We start from the raw sequence: 10873 nt of genomic DNA, 5'->3' as shown, positions 1-10873 counted from the left end.
GCTTATCAATTTTATAATGTATTTAAATTCCACTAAAACGCCTTTAAATACCCTAATTGTAGCCGACATGGGCTTAGCCAAGTTGGCTAGAGCAAATGTGATCCCCACTCTACACTCGATTTCGAATCCACCTCCATATAATTTAGATTAATTTAAAGTAGAATATCGTATGTGCTTGCCTCCCAAGATCTTCAAGATCGTGGTTTTCCAGGCACCATTGGATCCTACGAGGAGGCATCAATTCCCGACATTGAGTGTAAGGTTGAAGTCCTGGATCAAAGGCTTGGAGGCCGGGGAAGGATGCTCGTTGATCCCTCGTTAGGTGAATTTTAGGCCTGGGGTGGGTTTTTGGGGAGGGGATTTGTAGAGGGTTTACAAAAAGTGGTTGAGAGAGGAGGAGAGGGGGTTGCTAAGGCTAGGAATGTTTTTTTTTTTTTTTTGTTTTTAAAAAAAATATTTTTATTGTTTCTTTTTCTTTTTGGAAATGCCCTTCATGTGGACTAGTTGGACTGGCATGTTAGGATCTGTGGTGGGTCTCGCAGTTGCCAAAGTAGCATTTAATGTTTGACCATACGGTCAATCTAAGAGGAAGTGTGAATTGGTCAGATTTTGAAACATTAGGTATCAAATTGATGAAATTGAAACCTGAAGTCCCATTTCGATACGACACCTAAACCTTGATGGAGTAAAATATCGTTAGTCCAAAAAATAAAAATAAACCCTCATTGTACAAAGATATGATTACCATAGTGGTAAGTTGGCTTAATGTGCAGCTATATGTCATAATTTTGACTCCCCTTGGCGTACTAGTTTTTGAAATATTTGACTATTTCCAAGTGGCAGAACGAACCCGCAATTTGACAATATTCAAATCGCGAACAAGATCGAATTATTTGGTTTGGTTTGGTTTAAGAACGAATTTTTAAAATAATTATTTAAAAACCAAACCGATTTTACTAGTTTCTCGATGAATATGCCCAGCCCTATTACTAGGGGATTCATATCCTTTGTTCTGATTTTCTCTGTCATGATCTCTTTGACTTTCATTCTCCACATACCACCTCATCAAAATTTAGGATTTTGTAAGGTGTGAAACTTTCCTTCCACAAGTTAACGGTTTTTTTTTTAATTTAAAAAATTATAAAATTTCATATTTAATCATGAATAAATTGGGTTTATTTTAAGGATGATGTGTCTAGTTTAAATCTCTTAGATTAAATTTTAATGAGATGACATGTGGAGGATGAAAGTTAAGCAGATCATGACAGAAGAAATCATAGCAGAAGATTCATATCCTACTAAGGGTGGGCATCGAGACTAGAAAAACAGAACATTGAGCTGTACCAGACCAAAAAAACTAGAGGAAAAAAAATCGTGTTGATTAAAAAGTCAACAAATCGGCACCGAACTGGACCAGATCGATTCAAATTAATTACAGTGATGGTTTCACACCTTACAAAAGCAAACCGGACCAGGTGTGTATTTTTTAATTTTTTTTAAAGTCCAATGCTAAATTTCTAATCTCATAACTAATATTTCCCTAAGCCCAACTTCAAAGCACCTCCCTTTTTTTAGGCCAAATCATCTATCTTTGCATGAAATTGAGTTATTTGTGAATTTTCAAGCCCAAAAAATAACATTTTAGTTGTAATTTGTAAATTAAATTTTAAAAAATATTTAAAAGTTATATTTAAAAAAATCCGGTCCAAAATCGGCCAAAAAAAAAAAAAAAAAAACCGCACCGAAATTGGTTTAAACCGGACTGAACCATATTTGTTGAATAGTATCGCTTCTGATTCTAGTGTAAAGTGAAAACTACCGAATCAAACCATGTCCACCCCTACCAACTACCAAGTACCTACCCTTGATAAAACTAATTTTACATGGGACACAAACAGCAGACCTGCCTTGTTGAGTTTGATAAACTTATTTGTTCGGAACAAAGATTAATTATTTCGACATAATTTTTCTGCTCCTAGTTGCTCAATTAGTCTGTGTATTTGATAATAAGCTAATAATACTGGCTAACAACAGAGATCAATAATCCACTCCATAGACTCTATGGGTCACAACTCAGAAAAGGTTTTCTTCAAGGGGAAGCATATATGCATCTTTCTCTTGGTTGACAATTTACTTTCTAAAGCTTATGCATCTTTCTCTTGGTTGAAGCAGTATGCAGGTGCTTGAGTCACTGAATCTGGCAAAACTGCACCAACCTCAAATGTCATCACCTGACTAGATATTCCTGCAATATGTTATCAAATTTTTAGTCTCTGTATTATATTAAAAATAAAATAAAAACAAATTCATATAAGAATAATGTTCTCTTGCTAGATATTCGCAATGTTATGTTCTCATACGGTCAATATAGCTACATACGTGTTCATAGTCTCTCTGTATACATCTAAAAAACTAAACAAATACAAATAAGGTAGTATTCTCTTGTTAGATGTGTAATGTTATCTTATAAGACTGTCAATCTAGCAACATACGTACGTGCTAATAGCATTTCCTGGAAATAAAGGGAAAATGTAAACAAACATTGCAAGTAATTAAGATGAATCACATACGTACCATCATAGAAATCCCAGCGAACTGGCCTCCTAGTGTAAACATCCTCATAATACCAAATAAAATCCACCTTCTCCCACACATTGCAAAGAAACCCATCTGTGACTTCAGTCCCAAGATAGTGTGCCCCATCAAGAAGAAAATCAGGCCTAGGAATGCCAACTTCAAACTCCATAACCTCACATGCTCCATTTTCCCCTATGGTGTAGTAAAACGACGTGCCGTTGTTCCACTCTACGTCGTACAAAACCTCACCCAGCTGCTTCTGAAATATGTTGACGTTTCGGCCCTTAGGCCAGTCATACCAGAGGTCACTGAGCTGCAGCTTTGTTGTGCTCAAGTTCATAAACAAAAGTGCATGGAATTGGTCTGGCCATGGGTTGGGCGTTGGGGTTGAGTTTGAGCAAGTGACTAGCTGTAGTATCAGAGAGGTCGTTAAGCATATTTGTAGTGCCAGATTGAGCTGCTTCATCGTTCTCTCTCTGCTTCTTCTGGTGCTGGACATTTTTTTTTCGTCTTTTTTTGTCTTTTTGGGGTTCTTATATAGAGTTTTGAGTGAAGTGGATAATACAACTGAGCGGTGGAGAAGCAAAGATGTGTTCGCTTCACCCATATACAAGAAGGGGCCCATCCTACATTAGTTTGTTCTTTTTCTACGGCATGAATTGCAGCTCATTGGGTTACATAGAGAATCATTATTTGTTTATGTTAAATTCCCTAAGCTTAGAACTTCAACGGTTAATTGTGTTTTGTTAATAAAGTTTACTTACACAGAATGAGAATATTCCAATTTCTGACTTCCTAGAGTAGGTTCATTCAATTCCAATTTCTTGATTCCCCTATCCAAGTTCCCCGATTCATATCTTCCCCATTCCTAATAAGTAAACATGACATAAATTTAATTCCATTCATAACTTTACTTGCATTTACTAATAGAGAATAAAATTTTTTTGTGATTTCCAAATTATACAAAATCAAATATCTGAAAAACCAAGAGTTAAATTGATTAGGAATAATAGTTGATCTCATACTATTCCTTTATTCCTAATCACAACTTCCCCGAGTCATGACTTTACTGATTACATGTTCTGAAATCCACCAAGATTTTCTTTAAGAGGGTTTAAGCATATGCTAAGATCATAGAACAGCACATATTGGTCCAGAGAGAATACAAGCCAAACCATGCTCCATTTCATGCACTAAATATTTCTTGAAATAGAAAAGGGGAACTTCAACAGCAAATGACCAAATCACAGCTTAAAAGCTCAATGTCAACGCTACCATGGACATGAGTATTTTATATCATCCTATGCAAGCAATACGCAAGTTCTAGACGGTTACAAGGATCTGAATCAACTGGTTACTTGTATGTTTTTCAGAAACAAAGTGTGTCCTTTATTGGTAATGATTACAATATATATTAATTTTGTTATCCTATGCTGCACTGCATGTCTACAAAACCGACTGGAAAAGCATCTCCGCAAGTTCCTGAAACAGATTCCAGAACTTTATTGTTACATTGTATCTCGGGCAAAAATAATCACTCACTGGAATATGTAAACGAAAGTTTTGTATTTCTTTGATCGAAGGAATTGTTTTAAACAAAATGTATATTTCAAATTACCTGCTTGGCAGAAGGAACTCTGGGTTCACCCCATTCTATGGCCTTCTTCTCAAGATACTCAAAATCACCCTTACCAGCCTGTTCAAGGTGCATTACCGTGCATTAGCCATCTAGGCAATTTAAAACCAAAAAATGAGACGAAGTGTTTGAAAATTGTTACCTCTATATGCGCGCCAATTTCTGTATCGAAACTCTCATACCGCTTGCGAACAAGCTCATCCAGAGAACCATCCTTAATGTTGTAATTCACAAAAGAAGAGATATAATACCATGATTAGAAAGTAGAAACAAATCATAAGATTCGTTGAGAAGTACATAATGGAGAGTCTGCACACACACAGGGATGCACACACTACCTCAATGAGCTTCACAACATTTCGGAGCCCACGCGCCAGGGTATCCATTCCACTAATATGAGCAATGAACAAATCCTCAACGTCTGTGCTTTCTCTCCGTCTAAAGAGGTAAAAAAGCAAAACAAAATAAGAGGGGACTTAGGTACCAGCATAACAGATATCACAATATGCAAAGACAAATCAAATGTAAAGACAGAAACTGACAATTTTGCATCGAAGTTGAATCCTCCTGGTGCAATTCCTCCCTGTGATAAGGGGGAAAAAGAAGGAACACACACACAGATTCAGCTCATGAAATTGCATGCCCAACCAATGACAAGTTTTTAAAACTTAAAACATTAAAGCGAAAAAGATTCATCTCTGACATACATTCTTTACTACAGTGAGCATAACCAGAGTTGCCTCTGCAATATCTGTGAGAAATTGATCTGTATCCCATCCTGTGACAATGACAAAATGACCATATTATAAATTTCATTATTAGATTGGTTCAGTACCAATAAATTCAAAAAAAAAATACAAGTATGCTATACCAGTCTGAGGATCTCCAGTGTTTGCATCAATATTTCCTAATAAACCATTGAGTCTTGCAGTTTCAAGCTCATGGTGACAGCTGCAAAGAACACAAAGTATTTCAAATTTTCTCATGTGCTCACAAAACTCTAGGGAAAAACATGAAGTAAATATTTGCTTCAGATGAGGTAAGACACAAGCTGTGATGTACCTGTGACCAGATAGCGTGGCATGATTGCACTCAATGTTAAGTTTAAATTCTCCTACAAAAGGAAAAGGGATGACAAGGTTGAGGATTACTTCGGAAAAATACCTTTCAATGGCTTTGCACTTCCAGTTCCAATTTAAGGAAGGATACTACACTGTTAAGCAAAACTTTTACATAAATAATTCAAATAAATGGAGTAAGGTGCGAAATGGCATGTCCAACAGGCGTACAAAAACCAAATACAAAACACCTGTTGTACCATACGAAATTCCACAATTCATCTCATTCATACAGCCAACTTTAGAGCTGAAACAAAAACTAAAAGTAACAAAGTTAAGTGACTCATGAATATAGAGGGTATGTGAAAAATTCACCTATTAGGCCATATTTTCGAAGGAAATTTGCAGATGTTGCAGCATCCCAATCATACCTAACATAATCAACTCATAGGTAAACAAACACATGAGTGTAAACCATATTAAATTACTAAGTAATCGAGCAAGCAGCATACTGGTGTTTGGTAGGTTCTTGAGGCTTCGGTTCAATCAACAGTGTTCCTGAATGGCACCGAAGGGAAAGAAAAATATAAGCTCTCCTAAGCAAAGCAATTCATGAAAAAAATAATAATTAAACAAATAAAAATTCAAAAGGAGTGTTGAGAAATCATTCATACTATTCTCAGTAAATGTGAAAAACTAAAGTCAGTTATAAAACTATCTGGTATAATGCATTGGCATAGATTTAGCACAAGTATACCATTGAATCCAATTTTCTTCTTGTAGGCAACTGCAGCTTCAAGAAACCGTGCCTGTAAATACAAACCACAGCTCATACTAAGTAACGAGGAAGGCATCATTATGAAAACAATAAATAGATCACAGTAATATGGTAACATAAATAAAGCAGATCCCTTGGTAGGTTTGCACTACAGTTGCCAAAAGATGGTTTACTCGAGAAAAGTTGAATTCTTATCAAGCAAAAAAAAATTACATTAAATTAAAAGAGACAGAAGTTGAATGTATAAATGAAAGGAAGCTTATAGTTTAAAATATCTGCAAATAAAACACACCAGATGATCAAGCTCTCGTCCCATGTCAGTATTCAAGAGACTCTGGTAACCCTCACGGCCACCCCAGAAGACATAATTTTCGCCCCCTAAATAATGTGTGACCTGCAGGATATGTAACACATCACAGACATTTCAAAGAAATAACAACATTACAAATTTACATACATGCAAACAATTAACTTTATTAATTGTTATTACACACACCAACACCCACCTCAATGGCTTTCTTAACTTGAGCAGCAGCATATGCATATACACCTACTTCAGGGCTGTAAAGCATGTTGAGTGTATTAGTCCATGCAATGTGTCCAAGAACAGAGTATATTAAATATTTAATACAAAGATTACCTTGTAGCACCACCATGCATGTAGCGAGGATGCAGAAACAGCTGAGCTGTGCCCCACAAAGGTCGAATTTTGCTTCCCTACAGTCACATTTAAGGAGATGACTTCTTATACTTGAAACATATGTACACAAACAAGTTGGCATCTATAGAATAGACAAAGGTGTTGAAAACAATGAAAATGCTAAAATAAGAATGCTGGTTTTTGTGAATACTCAAGACATTTTACATTTTTCACTTCACCTGGTTAGCAATTAAGTATAGAAAATTTTGACTACCACGGGGTTTTGGAGGTAAAGTACAATCGATTCCATTTGCAAAGTTTTTTGTTTTTGTTTTTGTTTTTGTTTTTTTTTGGTCGTAATCCATTTGCAAAGTCATGTGACTAGAAAAGGAACATCAAACAACCTATGAGCCCTAGCTAAATTGCGGTCAAAGATTTAAGTATTTCTGTCACGTCTTCAAGCCTTTGTAACAGAACTCCAATTTGCACGAAAAAGGATTGCCTTTATAATTTATGTGAATTGACTCATATAATCAGTTCCTGATACCTGAAGCTCCTTAGCAAGGGCCACCACTTCATCCAAGTTTTTGTTAGATTCCTGTAACAAACATACAAGGTAAATGAACACTTTCCAGTTTTGTGTCATCTGTACTTTCTATGAAAAGAAAATGTAATCTCCCATCTCATTCCTTCTTTTCTCACATTCTAAACAGTGTCATAAATTTCAGCAGTAAAGTAACCTTAAAAATTGACTCACCTCCAAGGTTTCTCCATCAGGAGCTATATCCCTGTCATGGAAACACCACCTATCGACTCCAAGCTTGTTTATGAACTCAAAGTTGGCTCTCACTGCATTTTCAGGTACACAAATATAAATATTTCTTTAGTTGATATATTCCTCAATGCCAAATGCAGAAGATTTAAATAACAGAGAATACTCTTACTTCTTCTTTTGGCCATAGCCACAGAATTAGTTCCATCCTCCCATGGCCAATTCTTTGTAGGTGCACCAAATGGGTCACCTCCTGTTCCACGGAATGTGTGCCAAAATGCAACACTAAACCTCAACCAATCCTATGATTGTCAAAAAATTCAGTCACAAACCATTAACTGCTTGATAAATTCAAAACTTATTAGAGAGAAGAACCAACCTTCATTTTCTTCCCTAGAATTTCCTCTTCCGCATTATACCATTTGAAGGATAGGGGGTTCTTGCTAGACGGGCCCTGAAAGACGAAAAATATGTATGGTGTATATTTGGTGGAAGATAACCACTAAGGTTCAGCCTTTATAAATGAAACAGCTTTGTAATAAAAACTTTCTTAAATTAATAAGAAACAAAATGACAGTTTGGCCAAACAAAAACAATAAAGATATTTTTTTGATTAAGAAAAATCATAAAGATATTCAGATGCAATCGTTCCTCAAAATCAAGTTAACTGAAAAAATGGGTAACTTATATGAATCTCATGTGTATAGGAGGAAATTATTCTAAACAGAAAAGGTCTATAAGGATAAGAGAAATGTTTCATAAGTCTTTCTACCTCATACTTAATTTTGGGAATTCCAGGGAAAAATTCCCCTTTCCATTCTTCAGAATCACTACACCCACTTTCAAGATCCGATGCAGGACATGTTTGCGGACCAGCAATCTGCGTTCAAGACAAAAGGGATGAAAACAAGAAAAAATTTCTAGTGAAAAAATGTTTAAACAAGAAATATATACGTGTATATATAAGAAAATATTGTAGGTAGAGGAAGATGCTTTACCACTCCAAAGGTAACCACATTCAAACAAAGAAGATGCAACAATATCCTCCCAGCCTTCATTTTCATTGTCTCATGCAAATCCCTCTGCAATCATTTACCATAAATTACGAATACACAAATCATAATTGTATTCTGGGAAAAATCCATGATCAGTTTCACACAAAGCCTCTCTCTCTCTCTCTCTCTCACCTAGAGACCCCATACAGAAATTTAGTGAGCCCTCTGTGGAGAGCTCAGCAGACGACTGATCACCACCCATCAATTAATAAACTCACACACTTTCTATGAGAAATTTGGGGGAGACTCACAATCATAATAACACAGAGGCAAACATTTATTCAATTATAATGGATACCCATCATCAAAATCAGCACATAAAAAGATGGGTTTCCACCAAAACTTAAAATATTTGATCATCAAAGCAGAAAGCTTCAAACTTTAAAGCATCTAAAGCTTAGACTACTCACTTGTTCTAATTACCATATCCAACAGTTTCATAAAAAACAAAAGGCTTAGAGTACTGTCTACAAAAACAGAGAGGGAGAAGAAACTTACAGAAAGAGATGGGCTCAGTGCTAAAGAAACAAAGTCTCTGTATATATATATATATAACTGGTTTCCCAAAATAAATGCAGAATTTTAATTTCCAATTAGTTCCAAATGGGATTACATTAGCTCACCCTTATCCTTCCATAGCATCAGGACGGTTCAAACTTCCAAACCATTTGTTACATGTGTTTTGATTTACCAGTTTACCCTTCTGGTTGTCCTTATTAGAGATAATGGAACAGTGGCAAATGTGTCACTTGACAAGATGATCTTCTGCCTATGATCTCGATTCTCGAACAAAATCAGGATGCCATGCCAACAAAAACAAAAAAGTACAAGGATTATCTGAATACGTATGATAACATTACACGTGAGGAGGTAATTGTATCACAGGCAAAATTTCATTGGACAGCTGCTTTTATTTCTTGTTGGTGACCAAACAATTTGTCTTATCTTATGAGATAATGATCATTGTCTGACTCAGCGGTGACGATATCAAATTATTAATAACCAAAACAGAACGCTAATTAATTTGATGATTTTGGGGCTTATTTAGCAACAAGTTATTTTCTTTACTTTTTTTAAATTAACGGTAGGGAAGTAGGGAAGAAGTTCTATCTAGAAGAGTACGTAATCTAGGCATGGGTTTTAAAGACTCTGTTTGTTTGAATATGGCCATCATGCTTGTTAAGATTGAATGGAGATTGATCCTGGAGTCCTTGTTTCGTTGGCTTATGCGTGATAAATAATTTGTCGATCAAGGTAGGTAAGTAGCTCTTTATGGGGAGGGACGACAAGTATCTTGTACTATAATGAAATGGAGGAATGGGTTCTTATTATTTAAGTGTAGGTGACAAGTTACTAGGGACAGGTACGGTCTGGATTGGATCGGTTTCACTTTAAAATTACGGCCAAATCAATTACAATATGATGGTTTGGTTTAGTTCGATTTAGATAAAAGTTATAATGGAAACCGAACCGAATCAAACCAATTTAAGACGGATTTGTTCAGTTTGGTTCGGTCAGTTTGGGCCTAAACTCAATTCTTTTTCTTTTTGCATTTTTTTCAACATTGTTAGCCCAATTATAACCAAAAAATTCACAACTTGCTTCCTACATAAATCATTTTCTAGAGTACGAAACCATCCTAAAGCTCAAAATGTCATAAACTTCATATTTCACTAATTAATATAGCTCAATTCAAATATTCATATATAGTTATTAATAAAATTAGAGTATTACACATGTAAAATAAAATATAAATAAATAAATATACACATAAACAGTCCAGTTTAGTTTAAGCCGGTTTATAAAATCTCAAAACCAAACCAAACCAAACTATATGCGGTCTGGTTTGGTTTTTAAACCGTTTGACTTTTTCTTAGTCAAAACCAAACCAAACCGGTAATTATGGCTTGGTTCGGCCGGTTTCATCAGTTCAGCCGGGTTGATGCCCACCCCTACAGGTTACACACTAGAAAGATAACCCTCTATGTTTTCTTACAAAATGACTCACACTTCAAATTTATAACAAACTCTCTCTGGAGCATCTGAGGCTAAATGCCTCTTTTAATTTTCAATAACCCAGATCTACACAATCTTATCTCTCTATGTGTAACCTCTACAAAATCTGTCTCTCCCTTTGTGATCCACCCTCACCCTTTGGATGCAGTGGACAATCTTAAACACGTGTTTTTGGGTACCTCTCGGAAGATGTGTAGAGCTTTTGCTCAGGTGGTTGCTGCACCACCTCCTTCCTTTCTTAGGTTGCTTGTTCGTTTGGCTATGAGTTGTGTTTTTCCATGGCTGTTTTTGGTTTGCTTGCTACATTCATGTGGGTGCTTGGGTGGTTTCCGTCACACCCC

At 35.8% G+C, this 10873-nt stretch overlaps 2 protein-coding genes across 4 annotated transcripts; both read right to left on the bottom strand.

The window, feature by feature from the left end:
- Positions 1 to 1823: 1823 nt before the first annotated feature.
- On the bottom strand, positions 1824 to 3202 carry LOC117614959 (uncharacterized protein At4g14100-like). The gene is made up of 2 exons (XM_034343910.1): positions 2575 to 3202; positions 1824 to 2245 (listed from the first exon to the last, which is right to left on the bottom strand). Exons 1-2 carry the CDS (start codon positions 3200 to 3202, stop codon positions 2145 to 2147), a joined length of 729 nt encoding a protein of 242 aa, XP_034199801.1. The 3' UTR covers positions 1824 to 2144.
- A 538-nt stretch (positions 3203 to 3740) lies between these two features.
- On the bottom strand, positions 3741 to 9228 carry LOC117634738 (xylose isomerase-like). Of its 3 annotated transcripts, none has more exons than XM_034368957.1 (21): positions 9140 to 9228; positions 8460 to 8543; positions 8234 to 8341; positions 7841 to 7915; positions 7634 to 7763; positions 7447 to 7538; positions 7237 to 7287; positions 6690 to 6766; positions 6556 to 6610; positions 6342 to 6443; positions 6029 to 6080; positions 5784 to 5829; positions 5647 to 5702; positions 5276 to 5327; positions 5085 to 5164; positions 4921 to 4991; positions 4756 to 4796; positions 4552 to 4651; positions 4356 to 4427; positions 4196 to 4273; positions 3741 to 4059 (listed from the first exon to the last, which is right to left on the bottom strand). In XM_034368957.1, exons 2-21 carry the CDS (start codon positions 8523 to 8525, stop codon positions 4024 to 4026), a joined length of 1440 nt encoding a protein of 479 aa, XP_034224848.1. In that variant the 5' UTR covers positions 8526 to 8543; positions 9140 to 9228; the 3' UTR covers positions 3741 to 4023. The 3 variants fall into 3 exon arrangements, with proteins under 3 accessions (XP_034224848.1, XP_034224839.1, XP_034224855.1); XM_034368948.1 differs by lacking the exon at positions 9140 to 9228 and adding an exon at positions 9015 to 9076; XM_034368964.1 differs by lacking the exons at positions 5647 to 5702; positions 5784 to 5829; positions 9140 to 9228 and adding an exon at positions 9015 to 9075.
- Positions 9229 to 10873: the final 1645 nt, after the last annotated feature.

The sequence above is a fragment of the Prunus dulcis genome, chromosome 1 (genome assembly GCF_902201215.1).
Source record: "Prunus dulcis chromosome 1, ALMONDv2, whole genome shotgun sequence".
Lineage (NCBI taxonomy): Eukaryota > Viridiplantae > Streptophyta > Magnoliopsida > Rosales > Rosaceae > Prunus > Prunus dulcis.
Note: the sequence above shows the minus strand (reverse complement) of the source record. Positions and strands in the feature narration are given on the sequence as shown.